General features: G+C 46.3%; 1 protein-coding gene and 1 long non-coding RNA gene across 3 annotated transcripts in view; one reads left to right on the forward strand and one right to left on the reverse strand.

Annotated features, from left to right (window-relative positions):
* Window positions 1-329: 329 nt before the first annotated feature.
* Window positions 330-15494, reverse strand: LOC123932066. Of its 2 annotated transcripts, none has more exons than XR_006816394.1 (4): window positions 15463-15494; window positions 14681-14804; window positions 14120-14177; window positions 330-565 (listed from the first exon to the last, which is right to left on the reverse strand). It is a non-coding gene; the product is annotated as an uncharacterized LOC123932066 (long non-coding RNA). The 2 variants fall into 2 exon arrangements; XR_006816395.1 differs by lacking the exon at window positions 330-565 and adding an exon at window positions 11651-11825.
* A 119-nt stretch (window positions 15495-15613) lies between these two features.
* Window positions 15614-27646, forward strand: part of SEL1L3 (SEL1L family member 3) — a 102978-nt gene continuing 90945 nt past the window's right edge. Inside the window, exon 1 of the mRNA XM_045989701.1 lies at window positions 15614-15945. Coding sequence (XP_045845657.1) covers window positions 15781-15945 — 165 coding nt within the window. The 5' untranslated portion in view covers window positions 15614-15780. The remainder of the gene's footprint in view (window positions 15946-27646) is intronic.

Genomic DNA, 27646 nt, shown 5'->3' on the forward strand with positions numbered 1-27646 from the left:
GGCTGATATCTGTTAAATGAACAGATGAGTTCACTAAGTAGAGTGGGGGAGGTGAGGGGAGTTTGAGGAAATGAGAATCACTTATGCAAAGGCCCTGTGGTGGGACAGAGTATGACTTACCTGAGGATTAGAATGACGGTCAGTGAGGCAGGGGTAGAGTGAGCACAGTGAGGGCAGCCTTGGGATCTTAATGGAGCTTTGCCCTTAAAAGCAAAGTTGACACATGGGAGAGGATAGGTGGAGGACAGGAAGAGATCTCATTTCACAGGGGGGCCCGTGGGTCTCAGAGATATATGAGAAAGAGGGTTTTAAAAGTTTTTATTCTTGTCTTTACACAGTCCCTGGTCAGCAGCTTGACTCAATTACAGGTGTCCCCCGACAGCTGTGAGCTGTCAGGCAGGCTGGTCTCCCAGGCCTGAGTGGATAATAGGGAGGATGCTCAGGGGTGGCAGAGGGACATGCTCCACTGGTCCGGATCTGCTCTCTCCTCTGCGCACAATGAGCAATTTGGGCAGGAAGCTCGTGCTTGCTGCTTGCAGATCTGAATGTGTTTAACTGTAACGGACTGACAGGGAAGCCTGGTTTTAACTTTAATAGAACACAAGGCACCCAACCAACTGGCATAATCTCTCCCCTGAAAGGTGATACGTGGCTTTTGTGTGCTTGGGGCTTCAATTTACAACCGAGATGAAATACAGGTAAATTCAAAATATAAACTTTTTGACTCCATTTATAATGCTAATAATAAAATGCATCATAATAGCCTTCTCAGTGTCCAGGTAGTCAACATTTGGAGATTCAAAAGATCTGAAAAAATATTTTCAGTTCAAGCTATTACAATGCCTAGCGTTCTAAGCAACGATAAATCTTGAAGGGGCAGAATTCCGGGCAGGGGGAAGGAAAGGGAAAGGCAACTATTTCCTGAACTTTGACCATGATTGTCATAGAGCAGGATTTCTCAACCTTGGTGCTGGGGACATTGTGGCCTGGATCATTCTTTATTGTGGTGGGCTGTCCTGTGTACTGGATGTTTAACATCATCTCTGGCCTTTGCGCATTAAAAGGCAATAGCACAGCACCCTGTCTCCCAGTGGTAACATAACAACCAAAAATGTCTTCGGTCATTACCAAATGTCCCATGGGGAGCAGTCACTGCCCCCCCCCCCCCCAGCCCCTATAATACAGGAGTTACTACTTACACACCTAGTGCAGAGGGTTTTGTGAAATAACAATAAGCATTGCCAAAAATTGGAAGATTTACATAACAGCTTTAAAAAATATTTTACAGAATATGGCTAGAGTTTTTTCAACCTCAAATCAGCTTTCCTTCTCACACTAGTGAGACAAGTAGCATATATATGAAAATGACCCATCACAAGCCTTCCTCAAAACTCCCAGCAAAGGGGCAGATCCCTACCTATTCATTGAGGGGAGCCGAGCTTGTGATTCTGCAAGTCAACTTTGAAATTTTCAGTTTGAAATGCACAAACAGCTTTCCTATTTCTTCCTTTGCAGAGGAATAAAAAAAAAAAAATGGAAGCGATTGTTCGATCTCTGTGCTCTTGAAACTTTAAACATTTCTCCCCAGCTCAGTTTTGGTGGGAGATGGGAAAGTATTAAGAGTTCTAATACAATCATTCAAATGCTTAGCCGGAGTCCGGAGGAATTAGAAAGGCTCTGTAAAATTTCCCAAGAGGATGAAGTCTCTGACAGGGGTCCGATGGCCCCGTCCTCTGTGGGGACAGCCACCACTGGCCAGTGGGGTTACTGCTGCCCAGCAGACCCAAGGTGTTTAGCTGCAGCCTCTTTACCATGCTGTGTGTGAGTGACCTTGAAAATTGGCTAAATCTCCTTGGATCTCCACTGTCTTTTCTCTGAAAAGAAAAATAAAAGCAGTGACTGAATCCCTTGTCCGAGTGTTGTGAAGTTTAATGAGATCACAGTTGGGGAACCCAGCATTATCATTTGAAGAGTGTTACTTCTCACATCCGAGGCTGCCAGGCTTCCTCAGTATTTTGCCTATTTTCTTTTTGTTAAATTGGTTAGGTAGGCAGATGTTTCTTTTATATAATTGGAGATGCAAGATTTAGAAATGTCACGGAAGTACCTGTTAACCACCCTAAATTTGAATCTGGGGAGTTGAGATTAGACATACACAAGTTTAACCTTACTTTGTGTACATAAAAAAATAGGTGAATTATGTAAATTTATTATATATGCAAAATATGTTTAAGCTCATCTCTAATATACATCATTGCTCTGTATACGCAATATATAAAAGAGATTCTATGTATGTATGTATGTATGTTATAGATACAGCAAATATCACTGAATAGATTTCACAGTACAAATAATAGTAATAAAATACTGCCTAAAATATCAGTAATACCATGGCTTACACAATGGGAAAAGCCTTTGGTATTTTAGCTTAGAAGGTATAAGCAATCTGTACTAAAAATGTGAATGGAGTTAGAAGAATTTAGTTGGTGTGAATAACAGAAAGCTCCCGACAGACGTCACTCGAGGCAGCCTGTCTGTTTATCTCATGGAAGAAGAATTTATCTCTAGCCCCTGGAGGAATACAAAGAGAAGGCTTGTCTTGTGCCCTGTCGTGTTTTGTGGTCTATGCTGTGGAAGTAGGAGGATTAGGCAGGAAAATGTTGGTTCGTTTACATTAAAGCTGAAGACCGATCCCTGACTAATGTTGAAGTGAACCAGATAAACTGGGGTTTGTCCGAGGGGGGAAAGCAAATAATAATTATGGGCGATCAACATCTCTAAAACTGGAGCATGATTCTGGAACATTCCAGGGGCAGCAGCATGGAATGTTTGTCTTATGGAAGGAGGTGGGAGGAGAGATCTGCGAGTTTTCAATCAGACACTCGGAAGTGTGTGCCCTGGACAGTAAGACTTTCCTCCCTGTCCAAACTAATACTAATAACCCCACATTTGTGTCACTTGCAAAGCACATCCCCCCGCCACCATTTCCTTGAATCCTGAAGACAATCCTGAGAGTGGCTGTCATCATTTTCAATGGATAGAGCTGGCTCAAGGGAATTGTTCAAAGGCCCTCATTTGCAAACTGGTGGAGAACCAATTCCATTTCCCACACCAAGTTGCTTCTTTTTAATAAAGAGAGATAGAGAGAATGGAGAAAGGAAGGAAGGAAAGAAGGAAGAAATGAAGGAAAGTAGGAAGGAAAGAAGGAAGGAAGGAAAGGAGGGAGAGAGAAGGCAGGCAGCAGACAAATTCTTTTTAAAAAGAAGGTAAAATAAAATAAAAATGGAAAGCCATCAAGGCTCTAGGTGGGGTTTGGAATCAATAGAATGGTTTTATTTGCTTCTAAAAAAGCTTCTTCTCTTAGACTCCCCACCCTTCCCTTTTTTATCTTAATTTCCTGATGGTGGTCTTGGGCTGAGGCTATTTTCCATTTTAAAAAAGTAAGAAGGCCTGTCTTTATCAGTGGCTCTCTCTCACACTGAAACTTGCCATAGGTCAGTTGGCCATGTTTCCACATTAGCTGCTGGGCGATGTGTTACCAGGCTATCTGTACATGAAAATGGCCTCTCCAAGGACCAGGCCTGTCCTCCTGCGTGGGTGGAGTCCATTCTACCAGTTTTAAGATGCAGTGACCAGAAGTCCATTCCCGTAACTGATCGAGAGCACTTAGACTCCCGAAGGCAGGAATCTTCTGCTGAGTATGGGGTTGCCCCATTCACCCCAGCAGCTGTGGCTTTCACTTCTTGTTTTTTTTTTTGTTTGTTTGTTTTTCTTTTCTAATTCCCCTTTTTTTTTTTTGGTTTGTTTTTGCCCTCCACTGATCTGGCAGATACATTCATACTTTCCAGAAAGGTGTCTAAGCCACTTGTGTTAAAGGTATTTTTTTTTAAGTGTCCTGTCAATGATGCAAACGATGCATTGAGGACATAATTTCAGAAAGTCAGAATTGTTTTTAAAACAACTTACTAAATGCTATTGCTCATCATTTGGCATTTGGCCCTTGCAATTTCATTTTATTTTATGCCACTTTTGATGTTCTTGATTTGAAATACTTCTTAATTTTCTTTTTAATTTTTATTTTAGGTGGGCTCCCTGGCCAATGTGGGGCTTGAGCTCATGGCCTTGAGATCAAGAGTCACATGGTTTTCCTGACTGAGCCAAACAGGTACCACAATACTTTTTAACTTTTATTTTTGTCTTGAAGGCAGTATTTTTTTTTAATGCAATCCATTTGACTTTCTTCTGCTAACACCCTTTCTCAAAATACACTGGATTTCTACATAATTCACCTCAATTTGGGTGTCTGCCTGTTTGTCCCTCTCTCTGTCATCATTTATCTGATTAACAAATGCTGCTTAGTCTGGAAGGTGCTAGGACAGATCACCATAGTGATCTTAGCTCCTAGAAGATGTCTTCTATTGTGTGATCACTGGTGGGTATCACAGGGGATTGCCTTTTCAAAGTGAGGCACATTCATCACTCCCCAACCCGCTGGTCCTTTTCTGGAGTAATTTTGCTCCCTCTCCACTTCACTCAGATTTGAGACAGTTAATTATTTAATATGTTTGCAAAGCACATTGGGTTCCCAAGAGAAAGTGTGCCACATAAATATATATAAATGAATAATTAATTAAAGTTTAAGCAGATTACTTGGTGAGGTTTTCCTTAACTGCCCCATTTTCCTAACGAGGTGTTTTGAAGTTCCGACTTCCTTTGGTACCTTGCCCCTCCTCATTTCCCGCATCTTCGCCCTCTTCTTCTTAATTTCCTCCTGTTTAATTCTTGTTCCCCTCTGTCCATCCTATCAGTGCCTACCACATTGCAGACTCTCGGTCAATCAGTGATTTAGCGCCAGATCCACAGGTAAAAGCCTTCATTAACTTCAGCGGGTGTCATAAGCTCCTCGGAACTCTAGGGTGAGATTACTGATTAGATAATGAATCTAACGCGCTGTGAAAACGAGAAGCCAGGCTCATGAAATGCTGAGTACGGTGTGGTGATCAGTAGTCGAGAAAACCCTTGTTTACTGACCCCTTTTCCCTGATCTGTTTCAAGTAAAACAAGAGTAAAACAAGAGATAAAATAAAATTAATATAAATCAAATCAAATCCCTCCTGCCATCCCGACTCCTCTCAAGGGCTAGAACAAAACATTGAAGAGCACGGTTTGGAGGTTCGTTGGATTCTCTTTGAGGGAACCGCAGACTAATTTAGATCGTATTTGAAGGAGCGGCATAATTGCTTATTGAATGTTGACGTTCAAATCCTAGTTATTCCTTTACCAGCGATTAAGGGGAATTAGGGAACAGTTCACGTCCACCCTGCTAAACCTGACCCAGTTTATTTACACTGTAATCTTACTTCAGAGCATGAGAGGTAAAATGAGCAGCTCTTATCAATTAATAGCTGGAGAAAAAATTAGATTTCAAGTTCAACATTAAGAGCTATTTTTTCCAAAGCACCTCAGAAATGAAGAGGGGCTCCCTGTTACACTGGAGAGAGGGGCTTTGGGTGGAGTGGGGGGAGCGCTGAAGTGATTTCTTTTTTCCTTTCCCTCTTAAGAGTTTGAATTACTGTGCAATCTTAGATTTTCTAGTGACCTGTGTTAAAGCCCTGGGGCCAAAGCAGACCTATAATGGATCTATTTCTGAATTGTTCAGCAGTATTGGAGTTTAAAACAGCGGTCGTGGTACATGCATTTAATGAGGGCAGTGCTTCCTTCTCCATCCAAGAGGGTACTGGTCACAGCCCTTCACCGCCGCTCAAAGTACAGAGGACAGCAATCTTTTCCTCAGCCACCTCCAGAATTCTCTGAGGCAGCCAGTTCTATCCTGAGCAGTCACTGAAGTAGCTCTAAGGATCTGAGATGCCCGGTCAGTGAAAGGCCCGACCCTCGCCCCAAATCTCCCTGTCCGGCTTTGCCCGCCCCAAATTCCAGTGCCACATCCCACGGTCAGAAATTCGCGTCTCTGGGTCCAGGCATTGTCTCACTTTCGAGCACCCAGGGAAGTAGAACACATTCTCGTTATCAGTGATTAATAATTTAGTGCTCATTCGACAAACATTTGTTGTTTGTTGAATTTATTCATAACATGAATTAATCAGCGTCAGGGAGTGAGAAGATGTGTTGGAGTTCGGTGTTGCCTTTCTAACTGGTAGCCCGATGCCTCTGCACCTCGGGAGGCTCGGCTGGAACACCAAGGGGTTGGATCAGATCCTCCAAGCCTCTTCTAGCCCCAGCACTGCCTACCTCTCAGACAGTTGTGGGAATGGGCATAGACCATACAGTGGGGATGGTCCCTGGGCATGAGGATGCTGGGGAAGAGAGCCTGAGACATAACAGAATGAGCGTAGAAACTTATCAGAGGGCTTGGGTCTTTGATGTGCTCTATATCAACCTGAACTCTTGGGTGTGAGTTCCAGAGCATAGCTTAGAGTCTGGTACACAGTAGGTACCCAATAACATCTCATTAAAAAAAGTATAGGGAAGGGGCGCCTGGGTGGCTCAGTGGGTTAAAGCCTCTGCCTTCAGCTCAGGTCATGATCCCAGGATCCTGGGATCGAGCCCCGCATCAGGCTTTCTGCTTGGCAGGGAGCCTTCTTCCTCCTCTCTCTCTGTCTGCCTCTCTGCCTGCTTGTGATCTCTGTCTGTCAAATAAATAAATAAAATCTTTAAAAAAAAGTATAGGGAAAATGACAACATCTATATATTAGATTTCTAGGACTGCTGAAACGAAGTGCCTCAAACTGGCACAGGAATTTGTTTCGCAGTTGCAGAAGGTAGAAGTCCAAAATTAAGGCACTAGCAAAGTCGTGCTCCCTCTGAAGCCACAAGACAAGGATCCTTCCTTCCCTCTTCCAGCTTCTGGGAGTCCCAGATGTTCCTGGAACTTGTGGAAGCATAGCTCCAATCCCTGCCTCTGTGTTCATATGGCCTTCTTCCTTCTGGGTCTTCACGTTGTCATCCCTCAGTACATGTCTAGGAGCAAACATCCATCTTCTTGTCAGGACTCTGGTCCTATTGGGTCAAGGCCCACCCCACAATCTCATCTTCACTTGACTACATCTGCAAAGACCTTATTTCTAAATAAATATTTGCAGGCACCCAGGGTTAGGCCTTCCAACGTATCTTTTTAGAGAACACAATGCCACCCATAACAGGATTATTTCACAGGATTCCACAGAAATTGTTGAGACAATGAACTGAAATATGGATGTGAAATGTCTTGGGGATTGGATTGGAAAGCATTTGCACAAATCTGGGATAAAGAACTCAGCTGGGATTTGAGCCTGGTCCTTTCTGCTCACCTTTCGGCTACCCACAGAGCAGTTCCCCACAGGGACTCGGAAGTCCAGTTTAGGGGTGTGAAGATAAATAAGGGGAAGAGTATAGAAAACGAGGTCAAGGACCCAAGGATAAAATTCACTACCTTCTTAGGGTTGCCTGGGCCTCGTTCAGGTTCCAAGTAAGTGAGGTGACCTCAAATACCCCGTGTGCTAACCCAGTCTTTCCAGGACAGGACCTGTAGGCAGACAACATGTATTCACTGAGGTCACACTGGAGAGAATAGAAATCACTGATTTATACTCAGCTTTATATTTTTTATTATCGTAGACTTGGAAGGTCACTTAATGAAGACAAGTTTTAATAAGCACCAGGAAGACATTAAGCATTGTGATATTCAGAAGGCAGATATGGTTCTTGACCTCCTAGAGCATGGGTTCTAGAGAACACAAAGACTGTCATGTGTCTATTTTACATATTTTTCTTTTCCCTTTCCTTTTTAGGGGGGTTAGCACCAGGGAAGGGTTGCATTCTTAGGAACCACAAGTCTAATTTCCAATTCTGGGCTGAATAGTAATTTTTCCTGAAGGTTTGAATAAATCATCCAATCTGCTTCAGTTTCAACTATTTTCAGCATTTCTATTTTAATCATTAATTTTGGCTGCTTAGGACCCCGGAGACACTGAGCCCGTTTGTGACTTAATTTGGGATGGGAAGGAGGCAGGAGGCAGAAGATGCACTGAGAACCAAACAGGAGAAAATGGGCTTGAGCTATAGTGTGAAAGATTTGGGCCAGATGCAATGAATACTTTCTCGTGAGTGACAATTGCAATTCTTTGGTTTGCTCTAGCCAGGTGGATGATAGAATTCGCACAATTATAATTTTGGGAAGACAGAAGAGATTCTCATGTAAGAAAGAGAGTTAAATTTTCACTCTGATTTGACTACAAGGAGAGGAGTCTGATGAACTATCCATCCTGGTAAATCATAGTACTCAAGATAATAAGAAGAGCATCCAATCCATCCTGCTTCCCTTTTTGCTTTGAATGCCAGGGAGCTCGAAGCTAATGAAACTGTTCAGTTATCAAAGTAAGATTAGCCTAGGGCACCGCTTCCATTACCCACTGTGGTCAACAAACCACCCCTAAACTTAGTGGCTCAAAGCAACAATTTATTTTTACTTTTCATGGTTCAGCGAGTTGATGGGACTTGGCTGGGCAAGTCTTGCTTGGGAGCTTTAGTCAAATGGCGACTGGGTTGGAGTCATTTAAGGTTTGACTGGGATAAATGTTCAAGACGATTTGTTCGTTCATACATCGGGCCCACACGATGGCTGGAATGGCTGGAAGCCAGCAGAGCATCTCTCTCCCTCCACATGGCTAGCTTGGACTTTCTTAGACCATGATGGTGGTCAAAGTTGACCAGGGCAGCTGGCTTCCCCCTCCCTAGGAGGAAACACCCTCCCTACTCCAGGGATAGTATGGAAAAGTGCTTCATGGGTGGGGTCATCTTTGGAGGCATGCCACCACAGGTATTTATAAAATTTTTTCTCTTTTTCAAAATTAAAAAAATTTATTATTTTTTTTTAGAGAGAAAGGGGGGGCAGAGAGAAAAAGAATCTCAAGGAGACGCCCCACTGAGCCCAGAGCCCAATGCAGGGCTCAATGCCATGACCCTGAGATCAGGACCTGAGCCAAAATCAAGAGTCGAATGCTTAACCAACTGAGATGCCCAGCTGCCCCTCTATTTTTCATAATCTTATAAGGGATGTATCTTTCTTTGTGAGCCTTTTTTCAGAAGTAGACAAGTGTGAATAATATACAAATGGCACTTCATTCTTGTCTAGGGCTTGACAAGCTGCCGTGTGCCCTCACCCATGCACATCAGTGGCCAGGTTGGTGACTTTATCCCCAACTTAACAGAGGAGGAGACTGAGGTTCAAAAAGGATTTGTGACCCGCCCAAGATAAGATAGCTAGGAAGTGGTGGGATGGCCTTGGACAGATGGTTTGACATGGTAATGTGTGTCCTTAACTCCAGGAGGCCCTGACAGACATCTAAGTTTCAAACCCAGATATGATCCCCCGTACACACACACACACCTCAGGACACCTGTTGCCTCTCCACCACCGGTTGTCACAGCAGGAGTGGAGCAGAGTGGTGGAAGCTGGAGTCCTCGAGCAAGGCTGCCTAAGCCAAAGTGGCTTGGCCCCCTCGTGACCATGAACCTGAAGTCTTTCAAATGACTCCATTCCTTGCTCTGTAAAATGAGGCTGCTGCTGCCCGTGTCGCGAGGATTGAATGAATCAATGCATCAAAGTAACACTTGATAAGAACTTTAAAAAGAAATCTCCCAGGGGGGCCTGGGTGGCTCAGTTGGGTAAACAGGGTAAGCGCTGCCTTCAGCTTAAGTCATGATCCCAGGGTTCTGGGATCAAGCCCCATATTGGAGTCCTTGCTCTATGGGGAGACTGTTTCTCTCTCTGCCTGCTGTCAAGCCGCCCCCCCTCCCCCACACTTGTGCGTGCGCGCTCTCTCTCTCTGACAAATTAATAAATAAAATCTTAAAAAAAAAGAAAAGAAAGAAAGAAATCTGTCAGCCAAAAGCTGTAGCGATAAGTAGCTATTAAGAGAACACTGGTCTGGCTTTCTCTTCTCTAGGCTATTCTGGATTTTATATGGACCTCACTAAGTATCCATGTGTGTACAGCTGATCTTGACATTTCATTTTACTTGATATTGTTTATTACCGGATAGACTGAAAGCTCTCAGTCGATGTTAATGCCTGCCTAAGGATCGCGATGTCAGTGGCAGGATGCACTTACAAAATCTGTCAGGACTTGTAGACAGCACCCGGTTCTCCAAGGTCTCACGTGGACTCTCTTTCCTCAATTATTTACTCTCTCTCCTAGGTGCCCAGTCGATATCCGCCCCCCCAACCCCCTGCTCCCTGTCCCAAATGGATCTGTGCATCCACACCCAACTTCCCTCCACTCCTCTTTTTCACACACGTGCTCTTCTCAACACGCTCATCCAAAGAGATCTTTCCAACCACGGACGCATGCCCTTGACCTTCTGTATACCTCTCAAGGTATACAGAAATTTCCTCACACCCTCGGTATATAGATATTTCTGTGCTCACTGAGCCTAAAATGTACCCCTACCATCCCAAGACCCCCAAGGATGGTGGGAGAAGTTCGCAGCCACGGCCAGTGGGGCAGGGCTCAGACCTCTATAGGAGTGAGGAGGTCCTGGATACCTAGCTGCCCTGCCCAGGGATGTTCAGTTCACAAATCTTGCCACCAGTAGTCTGAGGGGGCCAGGGAGGGGACTTCCCCTCTTTCCGGGCCTGGTGGCAGCACAAACAGCCGGGATGCAGTCCAGGGCACTTGTGATAGCTGCTCCTTAACGGGGCAAATGCTCCTGACTTGAGAGGAGGCGTGGCAAAGGAAAGCTGCCTGCTTTTTCCCAGCTCAGGGTCGGGGGAGAATTGAGCTGAATGTGCACCTATTCAGAAGGGCAAGGAGCCAAAAATAACTGGGAGCAACAGCATTTCATCTGACAGGCCCAGAAATAGAGCTCATTTAGGAGTACACCAAGGCTACAGAGTGGGTGATTCTGAGACCTTCAGCATTCCCACAGAAATGCATGGAAAAAGTCCCAGCTCACACAAGGGCTTCCATCCCCTCTCCGCACAACTTCTCAACGCAAGGGTCCCACGGCCCACAGGAAAGGAGTCTGTAGAGTCACAGAGACATAAAGCTTAAAGGATGGGGTGTGGGAATGAGGAGATGATGATGGTACCTGGTGGAACGTTTTAAGGAAGGGAGGAACAGGAAGTATTTGGTAAATATGGAGGATTCAAAAAAAAGGAAGAACAGAGATAGGAACGGATTTAGGGAAGCCCAAAGCCTAGGTTTCTCAATTTTTCATGAGAAAAATGGAAGTGCTAAATGCTGAAAAAGGTTTTTGTTTTGTTTTGTTTTTGCTGCAAACAGGATTTAACTGGATCCTGAAGGTCAACCTTGGCAGAAAAAAAGGCCATGGTTTTCCAATGGGGATGGGCAGCGTGTTGCCTGACAGCAATCTTCTCTTCTGTTTTTGCTTTCTTCTCTTTTATGTTGATGTCAAAGGCAAATGTCACAGTTCATTTATCTTTATCCCGCATATCTGAAGTTGCAGAAAGGAATGGAGGGAGTGGGTGTGTACAGAATTCCAGAGAACTCTGGAAAAGCCAGGTACTAACAGGAAGGAGATGGAGAAGATAACACTGAATACTGAAGGAAAAAAAGGCATAGAGGTGATAAGGGGACAAGAAGAAAAGGAAAGATGGAAAGAAAACAAAATGAAAAAGGAAGATGATGAAGTCGATTTTATTGAGTGACTAAGTCTAAGAACTTTCTACGTAGAAGGCATGGGGGCAGTGCCCAGGGCTGATTAAGACACAACCCCTGCTTCCAAGGAGCTTTCAATCCACTTGAGGAGAACAGGCCAACAGACCGACTGGAACAAGATGCAAGCTTAGCCAGCTGCCTAATGGAGCTGCAGGAGAGAGAGAAAGGACTGGTCGCTTTTTGACTGGAGGTCACTAGGGAAGGTTCCCTAGAGCTGGTGGCATTTGCCTGGGCTCCAAAGGTTTATGTAGGAGGGCAGTGGGCAGAAGGAGATTTCCCCATTCTTACGTAGTGCCCTCCCTGCCCCTTCTTATAACTCAGAGATCAGGTGTCTCTGCACAGCCAGATCGCTCTACCTGAGACATCCTTGGGACCTAGAAGTGTGGTTTCCAAGGGCCCCTGCATGGACCATTACAGCTCGAAGGTAAGTTTCTACGGGTCCACAGCAAAATAAGCAAATGACCCATCAAGAGTTTTTCACAACTTATATTCAGTTTAAAGGACTTTTCTTTTACTATATTAGGCCCTTCCTAATTTTTTGATGGTAAAAATACCCTGTCTTTTGGATGAAATAATGTTGATAAAAGAGAACATATTGGGGCGGGAGGGTTGTTTGTTTTAAATATTTTTACTTGGCAAGTGAATAGTTGGCCAAATGCATTGGCCCCTGAGATTTTACAGATTTTATTTTTTAAAAAGATTTATTTATTCACTTATTTCTTTATAAGAGAGAAAGCGCACGTGCACGCGAGCAGGGGGGAGGGGGAGAGGGAGAGGGAGAAGCAGACTGCCTGCTGAGCAGAGAACCTGACTTGGGACTCGATCCCTGGACCCCAGGATCAAGACCTGAGCCAAAGACAGATGCTTAACCTACTGAGCCACCCAGGCTCCTGATTTTATAGATTTTAAACCATTTCAGCATCCAAGAACTACTGGCTTTGGGTACCATTCTATGTCCACTGAGGCAAGTACGTTCGGTGAAGGTTCTGCCTTTTCCCTGCAGCCCTGACCCCCTTCCTCCAGCCCTCTGGTTGCTCCAACCCAGAAGCCTTGTGGAGGGAAGCTACCATCCTCCTTCGGGACTCTGTCCTGTTCCGTGTTGAAGTGTGGTGTTGCTTTCTCACTGTCTCTCAGAGGGGATGGGATAAACGGACTCACACTAAGGCAGTAATGAGCCATACTGGATAAATACGGTCCCCAGGGACCTTCACAGTTTAGCGGAGCATTAACACTTAATTCAAACCAATAAATTGTAAAGGTGGGAAAGAATGATATTTTTGGAATGAACAGTCTTCTTCTATAATCAGACCACACCCTTCAAATTATGGGTACAGACAGCTGGAGAGGAGGCAAGGGCAAAAACTGATCCTGGCTTCTGGATCAAAATGTCACAGACTGCTGTGAATAGAAATCCCGACGTTCTCTATTTCTGCCCCTCTCCAGTACAAAACTGATCAGTCAATCCCTCCACCCCCTGCTCTGGGCCACAGAGCAAGCTGAACATCCCTTTTTGAGGACCAAAATTGTGTTATGGTTAGTCTTCTGCACGCCAGCTGCTCCTCACATTAAGAGATGACCAGTCACCTCTGGACTCTGGAGCCTTGGGTGGGGCCTCACGCACAGTAGGAGCACAGTCGAAGCCTAGTCAGTCAGAGATTTGATACACCAGGCTAAGAATAGGTGCCTTAGAGGCACCCAGTGCCTTAGAGGGTGCCTCCACAGTGACGATAGTCAGGGAAATTCAAACTCACAGGCTTCTAAAACTTCAATTCCATGAATCCTGATTACAAACAACTGGAGGAAACCATTTTGTTCCCTGAAGACGAACTGAGTCCGTGGGCAATGAAGGGGGAGAGAACTCCAGAGAAGTCTGGGAATACAGGTTCTGGAAATATTGTGAAGCCCCATGTCCTGGAACTAGCCAACAATTTTCCTTCCACATACATTAAAATGTATAATTTATACTTTGACCTGACTATATATATATGTATGTATGTGTGTGTGTGTGTATATATATATATATATATATATGGACACAATCTGGGACAAGCCACCAAATCTTTCATCTCCTTAGACACTGAATAGAATAAATGATTTTCCACATCACACAGGAGAATTGTAAGTGCTTTGGGTCTATGGAAGTGGGACAGTGTTGGAGACATCTGTCAAACAAAGAAGCCCTCAGATGCTTTAAAGTGGTGGCTGCTAGATGAGATGGGAGCAGAATGACCCTTTCTATCAGCCAGTGGTTCTGGAAATGGGGTCTGTGGACCAGCAGCAGCATCCCCTGGAAACTTGTTGGAAAGGCAGCTTTTCAAGCCTCACCAGGGCCAACTGAACCTGAAATTCTAGTGGGCTTGTCCAGCAATGTATACTTTCGTAAGTCCTTGCTGCGGTTCAGATGCATGCTGAAGGTTGAGAACCACGGATAGAAGACATGACCTTGCGGTGAGTGTCTGGGAGCCATGAGCCTGACCCAGGAGCACAGCCCTCAGGTGACCTAAAAAGAGAAAGGGATGACTCAGCTGGGTTGCTGAGTGTGCTGGGGCCTATCCTGAGATGGCTGAGGGCATATCCAGGCACAACCCCTGGGCACCCCATCTTTACTGCCAGCCTCCCCTGTCGCCTGGCTGGACTTGAACTACCGCTGTGGCATCTGCACAGGGCAAGGGCCATATTCTTCCAGACTCCCAACTGTTCTTAGCTGCAATATGCACAAATCCACCAGTGCCAAAGGGAAGCTTTTGAGAACTTTCGAAGGTGGGTTACCTGTTAACTGTTTCAGAGCCACGGGCACGGGGCCCAAGCAGTTGTCTGAACCTCCTGACCCAGGCCCACGCTTCCTAGAGCCCTCGGGAGGCCGCAAGCTGGAGGTCTTGCGGTCCAGCCGCGCCCCTCCGACTGGTGGCAGAACACATACTGCCAATAGCCAGTTCCAACCTAGGTCCCCAAGACCCAGTGCGTACCGGGTTTAAAGTGTTTGTGCACTTCACGAGCCCTTACCCTTTCATTTAGGGCTTCAGTCCGATTGCATTGACCTAATTAATTCATTTTCTTTTCGGTCCAAAGTGGAAGCCAGGGCACAGCGCTGCAAATCCAATGCAAACCCGCTTTGGGCGCCGATACTCTGGACAATTAAAACAAAGAGCGGTGGCGGTGGCGGTGGCGGCGGCACCGCACAAAACCCTCGGGAAACATCCAGAACGTGCCGCGTACCAGCCGGCAGGGCGGGGCGCAACCTGGGTTAAAAATGTGCCCGAGAGAGGTGGCCCCACCCCTGCAGGTGGACAGGTGGAGGTTGGCAGGGGTCAAAATCCAGCCTTAAAGGACTAGAAGCTGGGCCGCCGCGTGGCGCAACTGCAGGGGGCACACTCGCCCCGCGCCCAGCGGGAATGGCGCCCTCGCCAAAAAGCAACGAAACAAAACCCATTGCACGGGCGGGAACTGGGCTCCGGGACCCGCAGGAGGAGTGGGTGGGAGCCGGAGAAGGCGGGAGGGGGACTAGAACCGGAAAGGGAAGGAGGGGAGGGAGAGAAAGGACGGGGAGAAAAAGCAGAAAGTGGAAGGAAGAGGGGGTGAGGAAAAGAAAGGTGCGAGCGGGAAATCGGGGAGAGGGAAAAGGAGGAACGGAGGGAGAGGAGAGAGGGCTAACGGCAGGAAGAGCGCCGAAGGGGGGCGGCGGAGGAAAGCGAAGGAAGGGAAAAGGGGGGCGGGGGCGGGCGGGGAGCAGAGAGAACCGGGCAGGGGGCGGCGGCCAGGGGGGCGGGACCGGGGTCAGTCCCCACCTGCGGGGGCGCCGGCCGGCCCGGGAGGTGGCAGCCGGGATCGGGGGGCAGCTGCGGGGAGGCGGGCTGGGCAGGGAGGCAGAGGGGAGGGAGGGGACGGGCATTGGGAGGCGGGGAGGAGCCGGCGCTCGGCTGGGGCTGCGGGGGCGGCGACGGCGGGAGCGGCAGTGGCGGCGGCGGGTCCGGCGGCGGCGGCGGCAGGTGGCCCCGCGCGCTGCGGCCGGCCCGGCCGGGGGCGGGCGGGAAGGTGGCGCCTCGGGCGGGGGCCGGTCCCTGCACCAGGTGACCTGCTCTGGCCCGGATCCCGGCGGCCTCGCCATGCAGCGGCGCGGCGCGGGGCTCGGGTGGCCGCGGCAGCAGCAGCAACAACCCCCGCCGCCCGCGGTCGGTCCCCGGGCCGCAGCCATGGCCCCCCCGAGCGGCAGCGTCCCCCCGGGCCTCGGCGGCGGCCCTGCCAGCGCGCTGCTCCTGTTCTGCTACCTGGTGAGCGCCGGACCCTGCCCGGGTCCTCCCCTTCGCGCGGGGCCCCGGGGACGCGGGCGGGGGCGGCCGGGGACCTCCGCGTCGCCGGGCGGTACGGCGCTGCTAGTTTGCTCGCTTCCTGGCCGCTACGCCCCGGGCGCGCCGGCACCTTGAATGGGGACCCGGGGCGCGGAGAGGGGTGCGTGGACCGGACTTGCGGCGCGGCGCTCTCGCTCTTCTCCGTTCCTCTCCCTCCCGAGACGCGCTCCAGAGCCGGGCGAGGTTCCCCTTGCGACCCCCCGCCCGTTCCCCGCTCCACCTGGAGTCTCGCCAGCCGCGTTTCCTCCCCACCCGCCGCGCGCGGCTCTCCAGCCCCCTCCCTGCCCGTCCTGGGCTTCCCTCACAGTCTCGCAGCTCCCTGCCTTCCCGTGCCCAACTTCGCCTCCCGCCTCGAACCTCCGTTTAGTTTCCGCCGGGTTCTCAGGGCCCGGACCGTTTTCTGCCAACGCGCTGGCGACGAACCCTAGCGTTTCCAGCGCTCTTCAACTCCTCCGTGGTCACGCCAGCCAAGTTGCGGATGCCAGAAAGAAGTCGAGTTCTTTGTAACACGCTTACCGCCTGAGTGGTGACTTTAGCTGCGACTTCAACATTGTCATTTAAGAGAATACGCTTGGCTTAGGCACGTCAGTTTACCATTTGCGCTCTTCTTGGCTTGGGTTTCAGTCATCAACTAAATGGCAGTAACCTATTTTACAAAACCAGCTCATTTAGAATACCAGAATAATTTAGACCCTCAGAGCAAGGTGGGGGAATAGTCCTCAATTCCTCAATTCCTTTGTAAAACCTATTTTACAAAACCAGCTCATTTAGAATACCAGAATAATTTAGACCCTCAGAGCAAGGTGGGGGAATAGTCCTCAAGAAAGGCTTGCTTTCTTCTGCTTTGAAATCTCCTAAACAATAGTAAATTTACGGGAGGCGACACCCTTCCTGTCCAGCCTACTTTATGTTCCAGGATCCTGCAGAAACCTTGGGTTATCCTGCCATATATTACTGTAAATAAATGAAATCGAAAATGCTGAATCATGAAACTGATGTAATAGGAAATTCACAGAATATGCTTAAAATTGAGCAGTGTCATTGTCCAGAATCATTCTCATTTATATGGTCTCGCCATTATTTGGAGTCTTCCTTTGTAGGGACTAAAAACTGCTTAGGAGACATTGTCAGGCATCAGGATCTGATTCCAGAGAAATTGCCACCCAGCCCAAGTTTCCTTTAACACTCTTTACTTCTTGGCTGTTGCATTTCTTGAAGTAAGAGGGTGTAGAAATGCAAATTGTAATTCGGCTTTAGCGTCTACCTGTTGAGTAATCCATGCTTCCCTTCCCGTTTTAAAGTTAACCAGCCCCCAAAATTTGGTGGTTGGATTTACTTGCTGTCTTCAGAAGTTGTCAGTTAACATGCGTGGGTTAAGTATTATTATTTAATATTTATGCCACAGGATTAGAGCTCACTTAGACTTATAAATATAACTGCCAAAACAAATGACAGGGTTTCAGTTTAAACAAATGATCCCCATCCACAAGGCGCTGGTTACCCACAGAGGCAGAAATGATGTAGTAGAATAGTGTGTGAAACAATGTCCAGGTTGTCTGGAAAGTTCCACGCAGAAATCTGAAGACCTGGCAAGGAGAGACCACTTCTTGACAGTTCTGAGAAATCAGAGTAACAGGAGTAAAGCCCAAAGGCCTGGTGGTCTGTGGGAACAGAGGCAGATGAGGGAGCAAATAGAAAAGATCTGTTGGGACCAAGGGGAATTTAAGGGACCAGGTCACAGAGAGGGGACAGAGGTGCTGTGGAGAGAGTACAGTGAGATAGTGAGGTGGTGAGGTCAGGCCTCTGAGGAGAGAAATTATAGGAAATACTGTAATGTGGGAACGAACCAGAGCACGGCTGAGTGTCTTGGCTTATGGGGAAGGACTGGATTTTGGAACCACTGTGAAGAGGCAATGTCAGTGCTTCCTGACTGTGTGTGTCCTTCAGTTAGGCTTCAGATAGGCTACTGTGCAGGAAACCCTGGTAAACAAGCAAACCATTTTGCAACTGAATGAGAAGCTTTTGTCAAGCCCCAGGAAAGCAAAAGTGTGATTTGGAAGATGGGCTTCACCTTTTGTTCTAAAGGTCTAGCCATTTCCGTAGGATTCTGCTCTAGGGGTATGTGCTATCTGAGCCTCTGGTGAAAGGTAAGGCTTCCTGACCTTGGAGAAATTCACTGTGTGAGGTGGGGAACATCTGCCTGAAGCACGAGACAGAGAAAATGACGGGAAAAAAAGGCGTAATTGTGCCCATTCTCCTCATAGAATACTCATAGAATACAATAGGAATACTGCCTAGAGAAAGTGATTGGTCAGGGGAGGTGGGGTGGGCAGGTGGCGGGTAGATGTGGAACAGAATAACGAAGCAGGATCTCAGGAACATGTAGACACTAGAGGGAGAAAGCTATCCCATAATTTGGAAACATAACTAATAATATTAGTTTGCATTGTACTAAGTTGTTTATATGCATTATCCAGTATTTTTAAAAAGATTTATTTATTTCAGAGAGAGCATGTGTGAGCAGGGTGAGAGGCAAAGGGAGAGAGAGAGACTCCTCAAGCAGACTCCCCACTGAACATGGAGTCCAATGCAGGGCTTGACGCAGGACTTGATCCTAGGACCCTGAGATCATGACCTGAGCTGAAATCCAGAGTCGGACACTCAACCAAGTCGCACGGGCACCCCTCTATTCTCCAGTATTAACTTTAACGACAACCTTGTGAAGTGGAAGCTGTTATGATCCTCATTCGGATGAGGTAACTAAGACTCAGAGAGGTTAAGTAAGTTGCCCTAGACCAGACAGGTAGTCTAAGATAGAAACCCAAGTCTGTCTACTTCCAGAAACCCAGTTCTTAGGCATGCTAATGTACTGCTTTCTGTACATTGCTGCTTTGTGCTCGTTCCTCTCATACATAGATACGTGGGCCATTACCAAACCTTTTACAATTAGCAGCCACTGTGCAATTGGCCAGGATGTGAGGTCATGTCTAAAGTAGCCTAAAATACACAAAGCAGGAAGCACAGGCCACACACTAGAAACAGGATGTTAATGAGAAAAAAAATAGGTGAAATCAGAAAATATTTGCCATGGAGTGATAAAAGATAGGGTCTCTCATCTGGAGGCACCTGGTGGAGGTTGGCACTTGGTGTTTGTATGAATGTGTGTCCAGGTGTAGAGTGAGTGTGCCTTGGAATGCATTCTGTGCATTGGCTGTGATTTGGGGGTCGATTACCACTCTGTGTCATCCCCACCTGTGTTCTTGTTCTCTTGACTGGAGTTGAGAATGGTTTTCTGAACAGAAGCCTTTAAGCCCCTGCCCTCATGGGAAGCATGCTTTCTAGAGCCAGGGTCCTGAGGCAACGGGCGCCTTTCTGTCCCATTGGCTGGGACAGAGTCACCTTCAGTGGCAGCTCAAGAACAGTACTGTGACTGTAGCTAGGTTACTGCCAAAGCATGAATAATTGTGACGAGGCCTGAAAGATAAGTCACGGAACGATGCCAAGCAGATTTCTGAAAAGATGATCCTGGTTCCAGCAGCTGCCAGAAAATTCTAAGGTCACCAAAGGTCAAGAGGCAGAGAGCCTCCTCAGAAAGGGTGAGGGCCCAGAAAGGAAACGGTAGCAGAATTGCTTCTGCTGAGGTCCCGGGTGCCGAGTGGTATGGTCTGGGCAGGACTTGCCAGCAGACCCCCTTGGCATTCCCGTACGTCATTGCCTTGTACCTTTCTCCAGATTGGGCCAGACCAGCGGAGGCTGCCCCAGCCCCATCTGGGATGGTGGCACTTGTGGAAGGCATTTCTGTCTTTTCCGAACGCTGGTCTCGAATGTATAATTTTTTCTTAAATGAGAAAAACAAATCTCATAATGGCTGGTATTGATGTCAGCCATAGAGCGGAAATATTCAGAGTGGACGTTTGCATTTGTTAGACAACCAGAGGACAAAGACGCGAGGGGGCATTAGTGGCACAGATGTATGTGGTGATCGTTAGCAGATCTCCAGTGGCTGTGACAGAATTCCCCATCAGTGGCCGCAGACCATGGGTTATCCCTCTGGTAGTACTGGTGAACTCCTTGCTCTGTATCTAACACAGGGCCTAGGAAGATCAAAGTAAGGTATAGAGCCTCTCCATTATCTCGTTTGTGCAAGAGTGAAAATGGATATTTGAAATACAGAGCTCAGCTTCAGACTTCCTGTCAGACAACAGAGGCCACATTCACCCCGACCAGAGCTCCTAAAATCCCCCAAGCCATGGTGTTTGTCTCTTGCTTTCTAGACCTATTCCTCTTGGCAAAAGTGTGGGAATCATGAATTGGCTGAAGGAAGCAGGTGGAGGAGAGGCAGACAAGGCATAAAGAACCCAGGCAGTTCACAAAGATGGATAGACTTGAGTAGACCGTAAATAACCTCAAGCGAATTACCCTGTTTATTGGCTCATCCTATTCCCCCGAGAAAGGACCCAAGGGACAGGAGGGCTGTGTGGCATGGAAGGGATTGCTGAGGACATTCTGCTTTGGCTGCTCTTATTTGTCTGACATCCTCATCCAAAGAAGGGCTTAACTGATCTGGGGAGTTGGCTCAGTGTGGTGTGAATATTTGTGGGTAAGATGATATCTACCCTCCCCAGGCACAAGGTGTACCAACCTGGTAGGATCTTAGCCCTCATCCTCCCGCCCCCCCTCCACCTTCAAGATGTGAATAAGCAAAGTCTCACTGTGGCCAGAAAGTGGGACAGGTGTAGAGGTCAGTTGGTGAGTGGAGAGCCTCATTTTGGGCATGTCTGGAAGGCAAGAGGGACACCATCATTGACTGTAGAGTCAGGAATTTGAATTTTGGTTCTGTTTTTGAGGAGCTGTTTGACCTTGGGCAAGTGATTCCCCCTCTCTGAATCCATTCCATTTTCTCAGCTGTGTCCCTCCCAGAGCTGTTGTGAAGATTCGTTTTGAAGAGAGAAGTTCTATGAAGTTCTTTTTGAGAGGATGAAGTCAGAAGTAAATGAGAAGAGAGGCTTGCTGCATCTGTCCCAATGACCAGCTGATAGTTATTCAATGAAATTAAACCAGACCAAACCTTGGTTACCCTCATAATTTAAGTTAAAAAGGAATAGCATATCAAACAGTATTAAAGAGAGGAGGGGAGCCGATTCAACTAGGAGTCTTGCTCATTGTCGTGATGGTATTTCTCTAGTCAGCTCTCAGGTTTGCAAAGGCATATTTGTCAACTGGGAAGTATTGCCCAAGGTCCATCTTGATTTTGGCGTCCATACCGACATCACTGCCCATTCTGTTTAATTGCATGCATTGTTGACATAAACAGGATTTTTGCTTGCTTCTAGTCAGCAGAAATTGGAAAAGTAGGCCTCTTAAGCCAATACAATGACCTTATGACTTATGGAAAGTTGGATATAGCCAGTTTGGAGAGAAATGGGGTGGAATGGGCAGGAATGAGAAAAACAGATACTCCATAATTGTTACATGAACCCACCACATACACGTGTTAGTGTAAATAAATTTCCCATGACAAGACGTGAATGATTTAAGATACCTCAATCTCTCGGTCCCTTCCTTAAAAAACAAGTGGTCCATTTAAAGAAAAGAGCCAAGCTTTCTCAGCTTTTTGGAACAGGGAGGGTTATTTGAATAGAATTTCTTATTGATTTTGTATAAGGGCATCAGATGCAGTCATCCTAAAAGAAGCTTAGATAGAATTGATAGATTTTTTTTTCCATCCAGAAGATACACAAATTCATCTGTTTCTCGACTCCCAGTTTGAATTGAATGCATTTTGATCTCCAATTTGGGGTTTTTTATCACGAACATGACATCAACTGACCCATTTCTTTCTTTATAAAAATTTACAATACATACACAATTAGACAAACATGAGAGAATCTGTTTTGAGAGTGTGTGTGACATTGTCAAATTTGACTTTGATTAAGGCTTACTTCTGGTGTAAACAGATGTTTGAGGGCTCAGGCGTCTTTCAGAGCCCAGCTCCGTTGTGTGCAGAGCAGATTAGTAGCTTCCGAGGTGGAACATGTATGTGGCTGCCTAAATGGCCTAATTTGAGGGGCACAGAAATGGGCCCACTCACCTCCAAGTCTTGCTTAGAGCCGCAGTGCATCTGGGCTTTGCTTTGAAGGCGTTATCTCCCCCAGGCTGGTAGAGAAATGCAGATATGTAACACAGCTAAAGTCCTTTTTCATTATCACATTAACACTGATGAACTTGCCAGACAAACAGGTGTCCAACAGGGGGTAGAGGGATAGGACATTTTAAACATTTAATTTGTATTTTTGATGTGGAGAAATAGAAAGTTCTAGAAGGTAGGGCAGTTGTCTGAAAGGTCTGGAGGGACTTGATAGCTGAGAAAAGTCCACCCTAAATTGGAAAGGTAGGTGCTGGTGCACCACCTTCCCTGACCCCACAGTCCCCATATCAGCTGTGATCCCCTAGGGGCCTGGTGAGAGGCCAAAGGGTAAGGGTTCTTCCCAAGGACTTTAATGAGGCTAGATGGAAAAAGAGAAGTGGAGAGGGTCCCCATCACAAAAGAACTGGTGAATGTTGGGAAAGGGTGGGGAGGACTTGGGATTGGATCAAGACCTCCTGGGAGCAGTGACCTGAGGCGGGCCACAGAGGCTCCTGACAGAAAGGCTCACGCCCAGGATTTTACTTCACCAGGAAACACTTAACCAAACTCCTTCTGTGTGCTTCGTTCTAGTTGAGAAGCCAGAGACATAACAATGAATAAGACATGGACTCTGACCTCATAATTTCTAAGCAAAGGAACAACCGGGTAATTTCTCACTTCCGTTAATGCAACCTGGCATGTGAAAATACCTATGAAGGTTGGACACGTGTCATGCCTGTAGCTGAAACTCTTCAAGTTAATTGCCTTATTTTCCTGGCAGGAAACAGCTCATAACCACACACATGACTTAAGCCAGGAAATCAGCCTCAGCTTAATCAATATTTAGAGTGTGATGTGTTGCTAATCGGTGTTGGTTTTGTACATAACAGAGGTGGCCACAACTCATGGTGCAGCAGCTGCCCACTGGGTCCTCTCCAAGCCACAGGATGCTGGCTTCCTACGTTGCATAGGGGCCCAAAGACTGAAACCACCGTGCCTCCTCGAGGGATTTAGACCATGCCCCTATAGCCACATACAGTGATTTTGAAGTCCCTTTGGGGCCAGCACACCCCCATCATATTACAGAAACATTGCTGTCCCAGAAATTGTTCTTCTCCTGTACTCATGCTTCTCCCCCTTCTTAAGTTCATCTTACTCAGTCCATGAAATTTTTCTGCACCCAGCCTAGCACTAACTTCTCATCCCACTTAGCTCACAACTGAGAGAAACAATAGCAAGATGTCAACACCATTGCCAGGGAACCTTAGCAAAATAACAAATCAAGCGGCATCCACGGCACGTCTATGAAATTATGCCTAATTGGGTTATTCATCTCTTTTCTCTCACAAGACCATTCCTTTGGAAAGCGTATTTTTCGTCATGTTGTGTTTTCCAAAACTCTTAAGTCTAGAATAAAAGCTCGGTAAATCTAGAACAGTAGCCGGCAAGCTATGGCCCACGGGCACAGCCAGCTGCCTGTTTGTGTAAACAGAGTTGAGCTGGACCACAGCCGTGCTCCTTCGTTTCCGAGTTAGTTGTCTGTGGCTGCTTTCTTGATACCACAGCAGAGCTAAGTAGTTTTTCACGGCCACCAAGTGGCCTGCAAAACCTAAAATACTTACCATATGGCCCTTTTTTTACAGGAAAAGTCTGCTCACTTCAAATCTAGCATAGCACCATCCAGTAGAAATATAACATAAGTCACAAATATGAGCCACGTGTGTGCTCCCACATTTTCTAATAGCTGCATTTAAAAAGTAACCGGTGAAATTAATATTAGTGATATGTTTTATTTAACTCGCCAAATCTCGATATGGTCATTTCAACATGTAATTAGGATAAGAAATATTGATAAGATATTTTGCATTTTTAAAAAATTGTCTTTGAAATCCAGTCTGTATTGTACACTCACAGCAATTTGGACCAGCCCCTTTACCAGCTCTTCCTAGGACTCATGGCTTCTGTATCAGTTAGCATCTAGAACGATGAACCTTGGATTTACTTTTCCTGCACTTGAAGCTTTGAAGTAGATGAAAATAAAATAATCTTCATCTGCATATATAGAGTTTACCTTTAAAGCTGAATTTGGAGGGAAGGGCCTGGAGGGAGAACACGGTCAGGTGTCCTGTACCTTCTTCTTTCTCATCTGTCCCCGCGGATCTCAGCAATGATGAGCCCAATGTCCAGAAAGTCATAGGTCATCAAGTGAAGCTGAAACTAGTTTCAGCACGCTGCACTTATTAATGTGGGAAAGTGGACCATGCATGTTTAGCACTAAGATGTAAAGTCATGAACATTACTAGTAACGGCACTTTGCAATGAGATCTCATGAAATCACTAGACTTTCCCCCAGAATTCTGTTTAAAAGAAGGATTAACCTGGAGTTCTAGCATCAGCTATAAAAACATTAAAAAAAAATACTGAAGTGGAGAAGAGGGCTGGGCGAGTTTTTAAGGTATCATAAGAGTATTGAGGAAGAAGTGTTAAGTCATTCTTTGAGAAAGAACATGAGGTGATATTCAGTATATCACAGTATATCCTAGACTCTGCTCTCTGTTGCCACATTAACTGGGCAAATGTGGAATTGAGTGACAGAGGCATGAGGGGCGGTTGGAATGAGGAGCGACCGCCTCTCTGTCTTTGGCCGGCCTCCACAGTGGGCTCATTGGCTGGATTCTCATGTTGAGAAGGGGGCCACATCTTGGCACATCTGGCTGAATGAAAAACCACTGCTTGTGGACAAATGCTGGGGGTATCTCTAGTCACAAGACAGCAGAATTCCACCTGGCAGCTCTTTATTGTCTTGCTGTTGTGTGCTGTGGGGTGGGGAACGTGGGAGAGGGAGTGAAAGCCAAGGGCTGGGCTCCTGGGCTTGCCTCTGGGAAGCCACCAGCTGGGTGATGTTGGAGAACATCACTTCTCAGGGATGGTTGCCTTGGTGGAAGAATTGGGTGGGCTGGCTCATCACCAAGGGCTAGTCCGCTCTAACAGTCACTAGTTCTAATTATAAGATTATTTTTATGTTTGTTTTCCCCCCTGTAATTTGGAAGTATAAATGAGAGCATAAAACAATTAAGCCTCTCATTGCGGGGGCAGACAGTTTGGACAGTACCCACCTCTTTACATATTCCTTCCCACAGTTTTCCCATGACTAATCGAAAGCAATGGCCAGCCCTTCTCACTCCACCACTTGGAGGAGCTACGTTTTTTATTTTCATCTTTAGGACAGTTGCTTTTCTCTCCATTCTCTACCCCCTCCCCAATTCTGTTTTTTTTTTTTTACCCTCCAGTATTCATGTAGTACAAAATTCAAAAGATAAATAAAGCTATATAGCACACGTCTGTCTCTGAGCCTATCTCCTGGTCACCTCATCCTTCTCCACATGAGCAACCAATGCTATACATACTCAAGCAAATGTGTAGATATTTTTCCTTTTCTTAAAAAAAAAACAAACCTCAAATGGTACTTCTGGACCTTTAAAACAACAACAACAACAACAACAACAAAACTTCAAACTTTAGAGATCATTTCATTATCTGTCCATGAAGCTCTTCCTCGTTTGAATAGCTGCCTAGCACTCTAGGAGTGGATGTCCTATCATTTACTGAACCAGCTCTATCTTGATGGATATCTAGTTTTGCATCCTTTGCTGTTACAAACTTTGCTGCAGTGCAGACCTGCACATTCATCATTTTGCACAAATTTGAGTATATGGGTAGGATAAAATCCTAGAGGAGGAATTATTGGACCAGAGGGTGGGTGCATTTATACTTTTGATGGATACTACCTGACACCATCCGTAGAGATCACTCTCACCAGCAGTACATAAGAAGCCAATCTGGCCGGGACAGCCTGTTATCTTGGACTTTCTGATCTCTGTGAAGCTAGTAAGTTCAAACTGATTTCTTCGGTGTGGCTTCAACTTGCCTTTCTCAGACTATCAGTGGGAATTTACTTATTGGTGAACTGTGTCATTTGCTCGTTTTTCTTGATTGTCAGCTTTGTTTCTAATTCGTGGTCAGTGCTTTCAAATAGAAACACTGTTCCCTTTTCCAGAAACTCCCATTGATTCTTCACTGTCTGTAGAATGAAAGTCCGCATTCCTTGGGCAGGGGGATTCAGTGGCCTTCAGAGCTGTCTACCTAAAGAACTTTTCTTCTCTCCTCTAAGCCCAGCTGAAATACCATTCCTTCCATAAAGGCTATTCTAGACACCTCCCCCTGCCCCGCCGGTAGGATTACCCTCACCTGGGACTATATTCCTTAGGACTTGCTTATAGTTTGACAGGAGCCCTGATCATGTTCTGCCTGGGGTCACTGCTCTTTGTAAACACAATTCCCTGATACCCAGCTTTGTGTCTTAGCCCCTTTTGCATCTCCTATAACCCTCAGCAGGAATTGAAGAAAGGGGGCCTTATTTCTTCCTTCTTTGGAAAACTGACCTTTTTCTTTAAACTTGTAAAAATATTCACAGCATAAAATTTACCACTTTTATCACTTCAAAGTGTACAGTTCAGGGACGTTAAGTACATTCATATTGTGTAACCATCACCACATCCCTCTCTAAACTCTTCCTCTTACAAAACTGCAACTCTGTGTCCATTGAACAATACTTCCCCATGATCAACCCCCCCCCCCCCCCCCCCCCCCGCACCGCCAACTCCAGTCCCTGGCAACCACCATCCTCCCTCTGTCTCTGTGCATCTGACTGCTTCAGGTTCTTCATATAGGTAGAATCATGCAGTATCTATTCCTCGTGATTGGCTTATTTTACTCAGCCCTGTTTCCTCAAAGTTCATCGCTCTTGTAGCATGTGTCAGCCTTCCTGTTCTTTCTAAGGCTGAATAATAGTCCATGATGTTTATATATCCTTTTATTCACTGAGGTCATTCCTACCTCTTAGCTATTGTGAATAATGCTGCTATGAACATGGGTGTATGTCTATGAATGTATCTCTTCGAGTCTCTGTTTCCAACTACTTGAGGCTTTATAGCCAGAAGTGGAATTGCTGGATCATGTGGTAATTCTAGGTTTAATTATTTGAGGAACTGCTGCACCATTTTACATTCCCACCCACAAAGCACCAGGAGCCTGGTTTCTCTACCTCCTCTCCAATGCTTGTTATTTTTGTTTTGTTATTGTTTTTGGATAATAGCCATGCTAATGGGTGTGAATGGCCCAGAGTAACCTTTTCACTATTGTGTTTTGGATGCCCGAATCACAAAGTTATACTTAGAAGAGCTCTTCGCACCCGTATACCAGTATCTTATGCTCAAAACATTGCCTTGATCTCATGACCAACTCTTCTGCAAGGAATGTCTGTATTAAGAGGTCTTTGTATTTAAAGAACTAGAGAAATCAACACACAGATAAAATCTTTCTTGGCCCATATAGCCCCATCCATGGTAAAAGAATCAGACGACACAGTCTATGGTCCAAGCCTGCCTGTGTGTGATTTGGAGCAGTGGAAACCCCTGCTGGTCCATCCATCATGCG

The sequence above is a fragment of the Meles meles genome, chromosome 2 (genome assembly GCF_922984935.1).
Source record: "Meles meles chromosome 2, mMelMel3.1 paternal haplotype, whole genome shotgun sequence".
NCBI lineage: Eukaryota > Metazoa > Chordata > Mammalia > Carnivora > Mustelidae > Meles > Meles meles.